Source organism: Tenrec ecaudatus, chromosome 13 (assembly GCF_050624435.1).
Source record: "Tenrec ecaudatus isolate mTenEca1 chromosome 13, mTenEca1.hap1, whole genome shotgun sequence".
Taxonomy (NCBI): Eukaryota; Metazoa; Chordata; class Mammalia; order Afrosoricida; family Tenrecidae; genus Tenrec; species Tenrec ecaudatus.
In genome coordinates this window covers 77096957-77111131 of record NC_134542.1, presented here as the reverse complement: position 1 = coordinate 77111131, position 14175 = coordinate 77096957, and the positions used below count along the sequence as shown (strand labels likewise).

Genomic DNA, 14175 nt, shown 5'->3' with positions numbered 1-14175 from the left:
CTGCCAGGTGCTCTTGTGAGACCGAGGGTAAACACGTGACTGGGCAAGACTACCCACAGCTCCACAGGAGGATGATATGACATCTGCTTTCCTCAGTGACCGCAGCCCGGGAAACCCCAGGGGGTGGTGCTACGTGGAGCAGGGATCGATGTGACAGCAATGGGCTGAGTTTTAAGTGTCAAATCACTAAGTTTGAGGTAATCTGTATATATGAATAGACAAATAAGGCAAGCAAAGGCCAATCCGATTATACCCTTCCCACCAATAGAGAGACGGGAACAAAGAGATGAACTGTTTTTGCTTAGGTTTATTCTGGAAATTAGTGACATTTCTAAATTTTATTCTAGAATAAGATGTGTACCTTACATGCTCATACATAGGCCACCAGGCTTTCTACTGCAGCCAAGTGTCCTACACTAATAAATATTATCAGTACATCCTTGACCTCACCACAAGATGGATAATTGAAGAATAGTATGTTGTCTTCTTTTAAAGCATTCAGTGCAAAGACAAAGTCAAAGCAATGATTGTTTATTAATACTTACATCCCTTTTGTATCACCCTGAAAACATTCATCCTAATAATATTATATATTGAAGAACCCGGAATCAAATGCTAGTCCTCATCACTGAACAGAACATATTCTGAATAGTCTAGGTCAGGAAACATGATGGGTAGTTCCACCCACTTTTTGTATTGTTTCTTCAATGAATTATTTTTGAAGTCAACTACAAAATTCCTGATTTTGAGACAGGGTAAATCTAAGCCTCGGTGCACCATCATCGTTCCCCAGGCCTGGAAAACACGGAAGAGGGGGAGAGGGAAGACAATTAAATGCACATCGGTTCAGCGTTTCTCTGGGGCAAGTAAAAATTAAGCCCGCGCCAAGGACTCACTTGGCCACACTTGCAGATGATCTCGCCGTTTGTTTCGTAGTCAGCAAACTTGCTTTTCATGGCTTCTCTCACAGTGTAGCGCTTCCTATCGTGAGAAAAGACTACGAGTTATCCCCGGGAAATCACACAGGACCCACACAGCCCACAGAGGCAGGCTCCTGGACCTGAAGCTCACCACAGACATGCTTTGATCTCACATTTCATTTCTTCTCTCTTTATCTCCCATGTCCCAGGTGCCAGGCCAGTGAGGGGCGGGAGCCCTCTCTCTGCATATTCCACAAGGGACTTGCTGTCCGGGGTGCCTTATTACCCTCTCAGGAGTCCATGGGTGGTGCAGTCAGTGAACTGAGCTCAGCTGCCAACCAGAAGGCTGGAGGTGTGGTTTCACCCAGGAGCATTTCAGAAGACAGGTCTGGTGACTGACTTTGGAAACATCAGTCAGTGCCAACCCGATGCAGCACAGCTCTGTCCTGACACACCAGAGAGGGCCATGCGTCAGGATCAACCTGATGGCAACTGGTTGGTTGGGGGGACTTTTCAAACCAGCTGCTGATTTCAGCCTGCCATTAGAGTCTCGGAAACCCACTGGACAGTGATTGACTTTGCACTCAGCCACTAGTAAAAGGTTGGCGGTTCACGCCTACACAGCAGCTCCATGGAAGAAAGACGTAGAGAATGGCTTCAGTAATGATTCCAGACAAGAAAACCCCCCTGGGGAAGGTCTACGCCATCCTGCGGGGTTGCGATGTGCTAAAATTGAATCTCCGTGACTCAACAGCAAGAGCTCGCGAAGTTCAAATACAGACTGACAATAGTACCTGCTTCACCCCTTGTCAAGAAACCCCAAGAAAACGGGTCTTCCTGGACTCACTTGAATTCTTGTGTCATATTGACATGATGCATCTTTTCAATTACGTGGATATCTTCTCCCGAGCAGGCTAGCACACTGCAGTTTTTGCAGAAGAAATTTATTAAGGATGGATTATCCGTGTATTGCTTTGTTATACTTCTCTTGATTTTCATTTTCTTTTCCATTATACTTTGCATCTGTAATTCCAAAATCTGCCTCAAGAAAAGGGTATTAAAGGTTTTAGTTAATTTTCATAGTTCCTGTGCAGTAAGCCTCCTGGAACCAATATACGCATCTACTCATTGATATGCCTTGAGTCAGGAGGTCTTTGGATAATTATGAAAACATACACTTAGCTTGTAGCCTTGACAATGAAAGTCATGAGGTACTGCTCCTGAAAGAATTTTGCATACACTCTTATTCTGGAATTGTAGAAATTCTTAAGTGTTCAGAAAGTAGCTAATTTCATTTTTGTTAAGTGCCGAGGTCCTTGGCACTACATGAAAATCTAAGCCCTTTACCAAGGAGCCCCGGTGAATCAGAGGTTACAATTCTCCACGACAGCGCTGGGCCAATGTCGGGGAAGGTTGAAGATCTTCACCTTATTCCCAGAAGTCTGACTTTTAAAGTTTTCAATAAGCTCTGTATATGAGATGGCAAATACATTTCATCTCACATGTCAACTCTTATCATTACTATAGTGGCCCGACATTCTGTTGAGAGAATTCTCAAGTCAGAAGAAAGAAGCACCCAGACCTAATAGCAATGCCGCCTGGGGGCTCTGAACAGAGTGGCGGTGGCATTCTACATCACTGCCACCGCTGCATTGCGTTAGTCTCCCGGCGTCGTATTAGCATGGCAAGTCTCTGTGCTAAAGGAACTCGAGAAAGGTACCCCGTTTGGGGGTCTTCAAAAGGATTGTGTTTGGGAAAGTTTGACCTCTCAATGCTAGAGACTGGCCTAGTTTACCCACACATCAAAACAACTAAGCTTCAAACCTCCGTGTTTGCAAATATCCGCCTAAGACATTAAAGGTGAGGAGATAACTTCCCAGGGGCAGTGTGGCTACAAGGGTTTGATTTGATGCTGAAAAATATTTGGTTTGCCTTATATGTAAAGTGATTTTAAAATTCAAGTTTGTGCAGAAACCTGGCTAGAAAACCTTGGAATTGGTTATAGCGATGTACACCAATTTCAAAGCATCCCTTTTATGAAACTCTATTTAGGGTAGAGCCAATTCCAATGTTAAGAAACTAACATTCACACCCATATGCAAGGGTGTGAATTTTCTTCTAAATGGATTGTTTGCTATTATAGTAGTTAGTCTTTAATTCAGTGGGATGGGGGATTTCCTGAAATATTGTAGGACTACATTCTTCCTTTTCTGCCTCCTTCTCACAACAAAAATGGCTCTACGTTGGTAAACTGAGACACAGTTATTATGTTGATATTATGATCCAGAGCCTCATGGTCACTGACTGCAAGGTTTATTCCAACCACCCAGTCTCTGGTAGCACGTGTTCACTTGTTTTATCCCATCCTACTTGAATCCGTCAGCACTTGCCCCTCTATGACAAGTGAGTGCTTCCTGCTATTTAATATCGGGCGAGGCTCGGGAGGAGAAACAGCATCATAAAGGGATGGCACAAGCCGCTATGTGCTAGACGACTAGTCAACAGGTTGCCCGTCTGAATCCACCCAGAGACACTTCAGAACACAGGCCTTGAGATCAACTTTGATTACCCAATGGGGGAAGTTCTACTCTGTACACCTGGGGTCAACAGGAATGGAAGTAGGCATAATAGCTACCAACAACAACCACACCTCCTCACAGTGCACACCCTAACACACAAGCTTCACCCGGAGATGGTATCGTCTCATGGACCACTATGCTCCATTTCTTAAAACACTTGCGGACACACACAGGACTTGTGTAATGAAATCTGGAATTAAAAATAAACTACATCCATGCAAAGGTGGAATCGAACTACCATTACCAGGCAGGCTGAGTTGAGCTTCCCTAGTCTCCCTGGATGAAGGGCAACATAAATTAACATTATGAAAGTTACGAGGGTTCAACTAGAAGGCACTGTTGACACTTCTCTGCTCCCCACAGAGCTTGATTCTTGGTGTGTGAATCGCAGCTAAGAACAGTTAATCAAACTGGAACTTACAAGTCAGCACAATGTCTGCCTGTACACTTCAACACTGAGATGCAGTGGTGACCACAGGCAGCTGTTTTCAAATGAAAATGAAATTCAATGGGGGCTGAGGACGATACCTTACGAGCATACTCCTCTCGTTTCATGGTGCGGACATGGTCTATAGCTTTATACATCATTTTCTCCCGGAAATCATTAACGATCTCCCGTTCAATAACGCCTGAACCACACGGGGCAAGGAGGATGTAGGTGCTTTCTTCAGCTCTTGCTCGACCACGGGCCTGAAAACATAAAGAAATAAAGTCAGTGATGGACTATGCCACGCTGTCAGTGTGAGTCCCTGACTTGGAACACTCTGCATTGCTTAGCATCTCAGCCTTCAGCTGATTGCTTTCCTCAGTACAGTAAGGTTTTGTTCATTCTGTGCGCTTTGGCTACTGGAAACTCAAATTGCACTGAAATACAGAAACAATGCCCTCCAGGGCCAACGTGTGGGTGCCCTTCGTAACCCTCTGAAGCCCCGGTGAGGCAACAGCCTGCCCAATATTTATACCCCTTTCCCTCAGGAAGGGCTAAGTCTGGGGGAGATAAGTGTTGGACGACTAGATGATGGTTGGAGAGCTGAACGCATCCAGGGCACCTCAGGAGCAGGCCTGGCTATCTGTCCCCCAAAGTCACAGTTTCAACAAACCCTGGGGAGCAATTTCACTGGGCACTCACGGGCTCCCTGTTAGTTGGAATGGACTCTCTAGCCACTGACAACGAAGACCCAAGACCGGCACCTTTGCCTAGCAGGAAGGAGGAGTGGGAGGGAGGGAGGGGCGTTTCTGCGCCAGGAGCGAGGGCTCTTGAGAAGGCAGGTGTGGTCCTAGCATGTGACGGTGGATTCTTTAAAGTATATTTTTCAATTGAAACTTGTTCAACACGGTGATAGACTACTACAAGACTCTTAATAAAGTGACATCCAGGTGCATTTTGACTAACAGAAGCTTGCGGGCTTTCCCAGGAGCCTGCCGACTATCTTGTTTTCATGGATAAATACATTCTGAGTAAGCAGTCACCGCATTCCGTATCAGCTTCTGAAATACAATTACTTCCTAATTTGGAGGCTGTCTAGTCATCTTAGTTTCACCGGAGAGTGCAATTGAACTTATTTTTCTTAAAAAACACACTCAATACAAAATTCCCCAAAAAAGCTAACGATAAAAATACTGTCAATAGAGTGTGGGTAAGTGGAAAGGTGAAATTGGATTGAAAAGTGGATGGGGGGTGGCAGTAAGCATTTATAAGTCTTTCCCCTTCCAACAGTTTATGATGAAAACTTTCACGCATGCAGAAACATTGAAAGAAGAAGGGAGGAAAACGCGGACACAGCGGGCTCAGGAGCTGCCCAAGACGGCAGCTTCGACGTTCCCGGGGCTCTCCTGTACTGAAAGGTCCTCAGAAAGCAGGGAAGACGTAAGACTGGTACAGGTAGCAACCACGGAACCCTGAGTATTAAAAGATAATGAAAAAGTGGACATTGATTGGAAGAAGAAATCAAATGAAAATGGCAAATAAGGAAAGTGACACATTAGAGGTGGTGGGGCAGCGCAGCCAGGGCTCTCTAGAGACAGAGTGAGCAGCGAATCCAGGTCAGAGCGCAGGAGAGCCACGGCATAGAACTCCCACCAGGAGCCGGAGAAACTGTGTGGACACGCCTAGAGTGCCGCAGACCGAGCAGGACATGAGGCCGAATGAGGAATGACAGGAGAAGGAGTGAGAGCTTCAGGGGTCCTGGGAGTCACAAAGCAGAGGGAGCCAGGAACTTAAGACAAGACTACCCACCAGTGGTAGTAACTGACCATTACAGTGCTGGCACACACAGAGTGGTGGAGCTAGAGACCCTGCAGGAAGCGCCCTCCTCAACCAGACTCTGGACAGCCCTCACGCTCAGGGCCTGGCCTTGCTTCTGCCTACAGCCTATGGAATGTACGCTGACATCCATGCCCATGGACCAGAGGAACATGCCCCCTCTCCCTCCTCTTCTCAATGACGAATGGATTGAGCCCTTCTATCCTCAAAACCCTGCCAACTAAGGAACTGTGGCACAATGCGCAGTTCAGACCAAACCAGCAGCAGCACCACCACCACCACACCCACCTACTAGTTTTATATGTCCATCCTACCCATCCCTCCTACTGGCACAGACACTTGGCAAGCAGCAGTTTGCACTCCAAACCATCAGACCGATGACCACCACACCTGTCAGCCCCCGGCCACCTTGCTAACCTAAGAATGGCAACGCATGTGCACAACCGCTTCATCTGCCAATCCCTCCCAATCCCCCACCACCCAGCTGCCCGGTGACTGGCCACATGTACCTGCCTCCCTCGATTCCCTACTTCCCTCTCACCACCACCACTGCCCGGTCCACCCAGTGATAAGTGGTAAGGGTTCCCATATTGTCTGACTAGTGACCAGTGACGCATGCTAGACCATGCGCCATGATATATTATAACAATGCAACACACAAAATAATCAGGACAACCTAAACACATACACAATCACTCATTACATTAGAAAAATAACACCTTAGCGCCTCAGATACAGCAGACAAGATTCTCAAAGAAGTTAAGGAACACACAGAAAATAAAAACCCCTAGAAGAAATCGGGAAAACAGTACCAGGAAAAAAGGATAGCCCTAATGAGCAGCCGGAAACCCCATGAGAACAGCAGCTGGGAAGGGAAAATGAGCTGCTACCAAGGGCTCAGATAGAAAGAAAATGTTTTGAAAATCATGATGTACAAATGTGCTTGACACAATGGATGGATGGATTGTGATAAGAGCTGTAAGAACCCCCAGTAAAATGACTTTAAAAAAAAACAACAACAACTACAAATTCAGAAGATATACATTTAAAAGATCCAAAATAAACAACATACCAGAAAGGCAGAGTGTGGACCTGAAAGAACCAATGAAGCTGTGGCCCATTTCCTTGATACTAAAATGATAGTTTGCCTGAAGAATATGCCATTAAATAATAATAATAACTGAAGAAAAGGATGGAAAGCCTAAGAAATATGTGTGGAACCTTCAAAAGGAATGATTTTCAGAGTCCAAAAACATAAAGGCCCTTCTATAAGAACTGAAAGGAGAAAGAGACAGTTCTACAATCAGATGTGTGCTCCTCACTTGTCGATAGGGTTGGGTTGTGAAGACCAGGGTGTTATGCCAAAATCAGCGTTAGGAAAATCAGTTGTTATGGAAAAAAAAGAAAGGTTGATTTTTCCTATTGTTTCCAGACCACCGATTTGTCCAATATTTCTTAATTTACAAAATATAAGAGTAGAAATCATAACAGCTAAAGTTTACCGATGCCTTCACTATGGCGTATTCCTTTACTGATAAGCAGGCTTAGAGGAGACACAAGGAGATAAAGTCAGGCTGTGAAACTGCTGGGCCCTTGGCTTAACTATTTGGCCTTCTTCCTGTGCTGGGTCCGATCGTCCCTTGCAAAGCCACGTGAAAATGCTAACCTCATTCCTCTAAGCCTTTTGCTCTTGATCCTGGAGCCAGCTCTGCCCTGTGGACCTAACAAGTTGCCAAGGCTTGGGGCTTCCTGCAAGGGCACCGGGAGCATGACCATGGAGGCGGAGGCTGCAGGTCAGTTTGGGCTCACTTTGGGATGCCATTGAACTCGCACATTTCTTCCAAATCCCTTCTCCAAAGCTCGCTCGCTCTTCTCCTCCCACTCTACAACAGTTTTGAGCAGCAGGGCCACCCACCAGCAGTCAGTCCTCACTCTTCTCCAACACACAAAAAGCCATCGTACAGAACAGACCATATTTAAGGCACAACGCAAGTCCCAGTAAAGTCCAAGTCCTCAAAATAATACAAAGCATCTTCTCTGGTCATATACTCTAAAAGTCAATTTCAGAAAGAGTAAAAGAAAAAAGACTTGTAAAATGTGGGTAGAGCAGAAAAATCCTAGAATGGGAGACTCAGAAAAGACATAGTGAGCCTTTTCAAGAGATTCATCTGGGTGACTGGAGTACTGCCCGGCTGTAGACAGTAGGAGGCCTGGTAGGGCTTGATCAAGGGCAATGTAAGTGAGAGGAATTATTGAAACCCTAATGAAGGCTGTACATGATAGCTGGACAAGAGGAAAGTAAAAGGAAATAGAGGAAAGAATTAGGAGGCAAAGGGCATTTATAGAGGTCTTAACACAGGCATGTATATATGTAAATATATTTATATATGAGGATAGGGAAATAGATCTATGTGCATATATTTCTAGGTTTAGTACTAAGATAGCAGATGGATATTGGGCCTCCACTCAAGTACTCCCTCAATGAAAGAACATTTTGTTCTATTAAATTGGCATTCCATGATGCTCACCTTCCTGACACGATCACCAAAGACAAAGCGGGCGCATAAGCACATGCGGTTAAGAAAGTTGATAGTGCCTGACTATCAAAAAAAGATATAGCATCTGTGGTCTTAAAAACTTGAAGATAAACAAGCGGCCACCTAGCTCAGAAGCAACAAAGCCCACATGGAAGGAGCACACCAGCCTGTGTGATCATGAGGGGTCGATGGGATCAGGTATCAGGCATCAAAGAACAAAAATTACATCATTTTGAATGAAGCGGAGTGCAGAGGGAAACCTAAAGCCCATCTGTAGGCACCTGGATATCCCCTTATGGAAGGGTCCTGGGGAGGAGATGAACCAGTAAGGGTACAGTGTAGCAACAAGGAAACATACAACTTTCCTCTAGTTCTTTAATGCTTCCTTCCCCCACTGTCATGGTCCCAATTCTACCTTACAAATCTGGCTAGACCAGAGGATGTACACTGGTACAGATAAGAGCTGGAAACACAGGGAATTCAGGACAGATAAACCCCTTAGGACCAACAATGAGAGTAGGGATACCAGGAGGGGAAGGGGAAGGTGGGGGGAGGAAGGGGGAACAGGTTACAAGGATCTACATATAACCCCCTTCCTGGAGGACGGACAACAGAAAAGTGGTTGAAGGGAGATGTAAGACAGTGTAAGACATGACAAAATAATAATAATTTATAAATTATCAAGAGTTCGTGAGGGAGGGAGAGTGGGGAGGGAGGGGAAAAATGAGGAACTGATACCAAGGGCTCAGATAGAAAGCAAATGCTTTGAAATCATGATGGCAACAAATGTACAAATGTGCTTGACACAATGGATGGATTGTGATAAGAAAAGAGTTGTATGAGCCGCCAACAAAATGATTTTCAAGAGAAAAAGAAAAGACACAAAGGAAATTCAAATTTAAAAAAGAAAGAAAGAAAGTGACACAGAGTCATAGTGATCCAGTTGACAGCCCTCTCTGAACCGGGGACTACGGCTTGCGACTCTGATGATGTAGAGACTGGGCACCTATGCAACACCCACGTGACCTTTGTCCTCCATGAGGGGCTACGTTTCCGGTGGAGTGTTGACTTTCAAGGTTGCCCATCCTGGTTATTGTTCTTATACACTCTCATTTTATCATTGTGGGCTCAGTCTGGTTTCTTTTGCTTGGTCATGACTGAGCGAGGAGAAAGATCCCTTCTCAGGCCTGACTTAAAGGAAGCGATTCGGATCAGAAAACCGAGGAGAGTGGAAGCGTCTGCGTGTACCTGGACCATGGCTATTTCGTTCGTGACGAGCCCGTAGCGGATAACCACATTGCATTCCTTGATATCCAGGCCCTCCTCTCCCACTGTGGTAGAGATTAGCAGATTTATTTTTCCAGTGCGAAATTTACTAATGACTTCGTCTTGTTTATTCTGTAGAAACAGTTTAATAAATTAGATTTTTGTGAGGCTAAACACACTAAAATTCTTTTAATTAGGAGACAAAATAATAAATTGCAACTGGTCAGTGTAAATCAAAGGATTAGATCATACGCGGATTTGCTACCATCTGGTTTTGGCATTGAGCAAAGACACGACGGCGAGACCACATTTGATTCCCAATCTGGGATTACCGCACAATAACAAAAATATTTCCATCTTCCAGTCTGGAGGTTGGAAGACCGTCACTTATGCCAAGGAAACACATTGATGGGCGACTTGGGAGGAAGAAAGGGAGGAGACGCTTTCGTTGGGGAAACAAGACGTCAGTGAGAAGCTAAAATGGGCCTTTCCACCACATTAACTTCAGTGTCGTTAATATTCAAAGGCTGAAATGCAATTATAGCTTTCCACATTGTTGACTACTGAGTCACAGGGAAGTGCGCACCAAATACCACATGTGGTCACTTTCAGAGTCTTTCAAACAAGAAACAGATGGTAGGACCTCTGGAAGGGACACAGGAAAACTAAAGGCATTGCTACTTCTAAGGCTAGGTGAATAAAATTAATAATGCTAGTAATAAATGAATGGGTTATAAGACATAATTAATATCTTAAATTATATGATTTACAAATGCGAAGGCAATTCAAGAGATTAAAATGTATGCTCTGCCCTTCGCATAAGAGCGACGGAGAATAATACAGCGTGATATGACCAGGAGAGCTTTATTTCTGTAACCACTCCCACAAAAACTTGTCCCGATCGGCCTATGGGACACACATGTTATTTTTGTCCTCATACATTTGACAAAAATAAACATGCTAGACTGACAGTGTGTTTTGTTTTTCCCAACTCCTGTTCTCCTCAGAAGCAGAATGAGATTTTAATCAACTCTGAGCCCTGGTGGTTGTGCATTGGGCTGCTAACTCTAAGGTTAGCAGTTCGAAAACACCAGCTGCTCTGCAAGAGAAAAATGAGGCTTTCTACTCCCATACGGAGTCCTGGAAACCCACAGGATCAGTTTTACTGGGACAGTTCAACCTGTTCTAGGGTTCCCATGAGTCAGAAGTGATTCAATGGTGGTGAATTTGGTTTGGGTTTGAGGACTGGGTTTAACCCTTGGAGTACCGTGAAGTCCCTCCAGAGTCTCCCCAGATTCTAGTCTCCCCAGATAATCACTCTCTCCTGTTCTCACTTGCACTGAGAAAAACTTGCATGGCCCTGGGTTTTAGCGGGTTTCTGTGCCTTAATTAAAAGAAGTAACTCTAATAACGAATATTTCGGACAGTACCAGGCCCTCAAATCACATCAACCTAGCTGCTACCCTAATTTGTTAATCCACTTCAGTTTACAAATTGAGGAAGTGGGAGTGAGGCAGGGTTGCAAACACAACAGCATGAGCGACACAATGATTTGGTGCAGGAAATGTTCTACAGCCTAGTGTCATCTGACCCAAAATATTGTTGAAGGAAGAGACGGACTTGGATTTGATTTTGGTCACCATCACGTAGGCCAACGGGATTTGGGATTCTCCCCCATTTCCCAGTAAGGCTGTCTAAATCTGTATTTCACTGATTCTGAGACACTATCAGTTATAAGACATATTTCAATATCAAAATGGGTAAAAATGCCCCCCCCAAAAAAAGTATATCTTAGAATTTAGGTGCTATAGTATTTCTTAGGTGTCCTGGTAGTGCTGTCTGGTAAGCATTGGACTGCTAACCCTAAGGCCAGAGCCTGAAGCACACCTACTGCTCCAAGGGAAAAAGATGAGGCTGTGTGATCCCATAAAGATTACAGCTACAATCATGAGTTTCTTCCGTAAATTCTGTGTGGCTATGGAATTCATTAGCAATTCCAGCCCCCCAAAAAATGGAGTGTGGAGAATTAGAGTGTCGTGGGAGGCATGGCTGATGCCAGGACAGGGTTAAGAAAGGTGATGTCTGAACCCTGTCTAAGGCGATCGACCTTGGGACCAGAGGAGGCTAGATGTGGCCTCCAGGCCACCTTTGAAACAGTGTAGTAATGTGGCGGGCAGAAAGCACCTGGAAGAGAAAATCTCCCATAACAGCAAAGAGTTAGCACTCAACTATCCTTTCCCCAAGTCCTTACAGGGCTCACCCTTTGAAAACACATTCTATATAGGTTTTATCGTATTGTAAGTCTCTCCGTGGTGCACGTGGTTAAGCCTTTGATGACTAAAGGAAAAGTTAGCACCATGAACCCACCAGGAGGCACCAGCTCTCAAGACAGGGCTGCAGAGTGTCTTCTGAGGCTCAGTCGAGTTGCTGACAACTCTATAGCACAGTTCTACTCAGCCCACGTGGGTTCGCACGAATGGAATTCCAACCGCACAGCCGCATTATAACGTACAGAGTTGGGTTTCTACTTTTCTACTCAATGAATCTTTCTCCACTTTGTGACTAGCTGGTCAAACTTTTTTTTTTTCAGGAGAAATTTTAAAATTGCACACAAAAAAATGGAAAGGTCATCCATGTATGTTAAAAAAATGACTCCTAGATCAATGCTTAGCTTATCAAATACCACAGATTGCTCTGTTATTAAATTCTAATTTCATCCCAAGAACAAGCATTTTATTTTAGAGTAAATTTTGTAGGCTAATTAGAGAATTAAGGAAGTTAACTAATGAAGGATAATACTATCAGCCAAAACCCATCTGTCCACTGTCGTACTGTGGCGGCTTGCCGTGATGCTGGAAGTTATTTCAAGTGGTGGCCAGGTTTCAGCAGAACTGCCAGACCAGGGCAGGATAAGAAGGAAGGCCTAGTGGACTATCTCTGAAAACTGCCCAACGAAAATCAGCTGGGTTGTAGGAACATATTACTGTCTATTGTAGTGCTGGGAGATGAGGTCCCTAGGTTGGAAGGTACTCAACGGCAGACCGGGGAAAGGCTATCTCAGTGATGGACCCGCATACATCCAGTTATGGGTTTGGCACGGGACCAGGCAACACTCCATTCTGTTCTACAGAAGGCCCCGAGAGTTGGAGTTTACTCGACAGTCATGAGCAAGAGCATACAAAGGAGGCCATTAGAACCTGTGTCATGGGCTTGAACTCGCTGCTGTGTCCAGCTCCAATCAGATGGTGTGCCTTGACTCCAATTTCAGCAAACTTTTCATTTTCAGAAATCCACTGGGAAAGAGCAAACGCGCACTGGCGTGTTTTGGTAAAAATGATTCCCCGGGCTGATTCCTCAGTCTTAGTGTATTGTTCCATGATGGTGTTTCTTAATTGTGTCAGCTTCTCATTTTCATGTTCTGAATTCTCAGCCAGGTTTTTCAACATTCTCTTATTATCTGTAACAAATGATTAGTTAGAGAAAAAAAAAGTAAACCATACAGATCATACATTAGAAGAGTTATTAGATGATGCAATGAGATTTCCTTGGTCACAGTTAATTGTAGGTGATTGTTTAATAATCTGGGTGACTTAATAAATAAATTCACTGCAATCATCTTGGCAATCAAGTTTATGGCCAAATGATTAATCATGATTGCGAAACTCATAGCTAATCAGGTCACATCAGTTGAAATAGTCCCCATGTTGTGGCATTTCTCTTTTCTAAGTTGTATTTGAAGAGGGCCTCTGGGGAGCTTCTAAGGAGCAGCAGGATTGTTCCACGGAGGCATTAAGATACCAAGAGATAAAAGCTACTTTGAGTCTTACCAAAAAATAAATCCATGAGAAACTGATCTGTTTCGTCCACTTTCCAAGGGTTCTCTGCGGCATCCCCGTCTTTGTCGCCGCCATCAGCATTGCCATTGCTGTCCTCTTCCTGGACTGCAAGCTTCTTTTCTTTCTCATCGTTATAGAAAGTGTTGAGGTGATTATATGCATCAATCATTCGGATTATGTCATTAATTTGTAGGGCCTCATTGTACTTTCTTAAGTGCTCTGCACAAACACGGGTTTTTCTATTTCCTTCTCTTGCAGCTGTGAGAAGAATATACCACGTAAAGTGAGGTCCTGAGTGCACACAACGGCGAAATTAGAACTGTGGACATAAATGTATTGATAATGAAAAACAGAAACGAAATGGCTGCAATCAAGTCGATTCTCATTCATGGTCACTCCACGTGTTTCAGAGTGGAACGGTTTTCCAAACTACATCATGAGGCCATTCTTCTGAAGAACCTCTGAGTGGCTTCAAACCACCGAGCCTTTGGGTGAGAAGTTGAGCACGTCACCGTTGGCACCATATTTGAAAGACTCACTCTAAAGTCTGCTTCACCTTGCTTTTGAAATGAGCAAGTTAAGGCTCAAAATGCACCCTGAGCACAAAGAGAAGAGGCAGACTGCCCAAACTCCCAGGCTTGCTGATGGAGCTCTGCATCCGCCAAAACGCGTCCCTGAGCCATGCTGACTCAGGCGTGACATGAAAAGCTCATCAGGGAGTTTGCTTGGAGATAAAGAGGCTAATATTTACCTTAGCATTTTAAATACACAATA

At 44.5% G+C, this 14175-nt stretch overlaps 1 protein-coding gene across 1 annotated transcript in view; it reads right to left on the bottom strand.

Annotated features, from left to right (window-relative positions):
• Positions 1 to 515: 515 nt before the first annotated feature.
• IFIH1 (interferon induced with helicase C domain 1) overlaps positions 516 to 14175 on the bottom strand; it is a 62847-nt gene continuing 49187 nt past the window's right edge. Inside the window, exons 10-16 of the mRNA XM_075529530.1 lie at positions 13393 to 13659; positions 12763 to 13022; positions 9548 to 9697; positions 4028 to 4189; positions 1768 to 1958; positions 897 to 981; positions 516 to 795 (exon numbers count right to left, since the gene is read on the bottom strand). Coding sequence (XP_075385645.1) covers positions 616 to 795; positions 897 to 981; positions 1768 to 1958; positions 4028 to 4189; positions 9548 to 9697; positions 12763 to 13022; positions 13393 to 13659 — 1295 coding nt within the window. The 3' untranslated portion in view covers positions 516 to 615. The remainder of the gene's footprint in view (positions 796 to 896; positions 982 to 1767; positions 1959 to 4027; positions 4190 to 9547; positions 9698 to 12762; positions 13023 to 13392; positions 13660 to 14175) is intronic.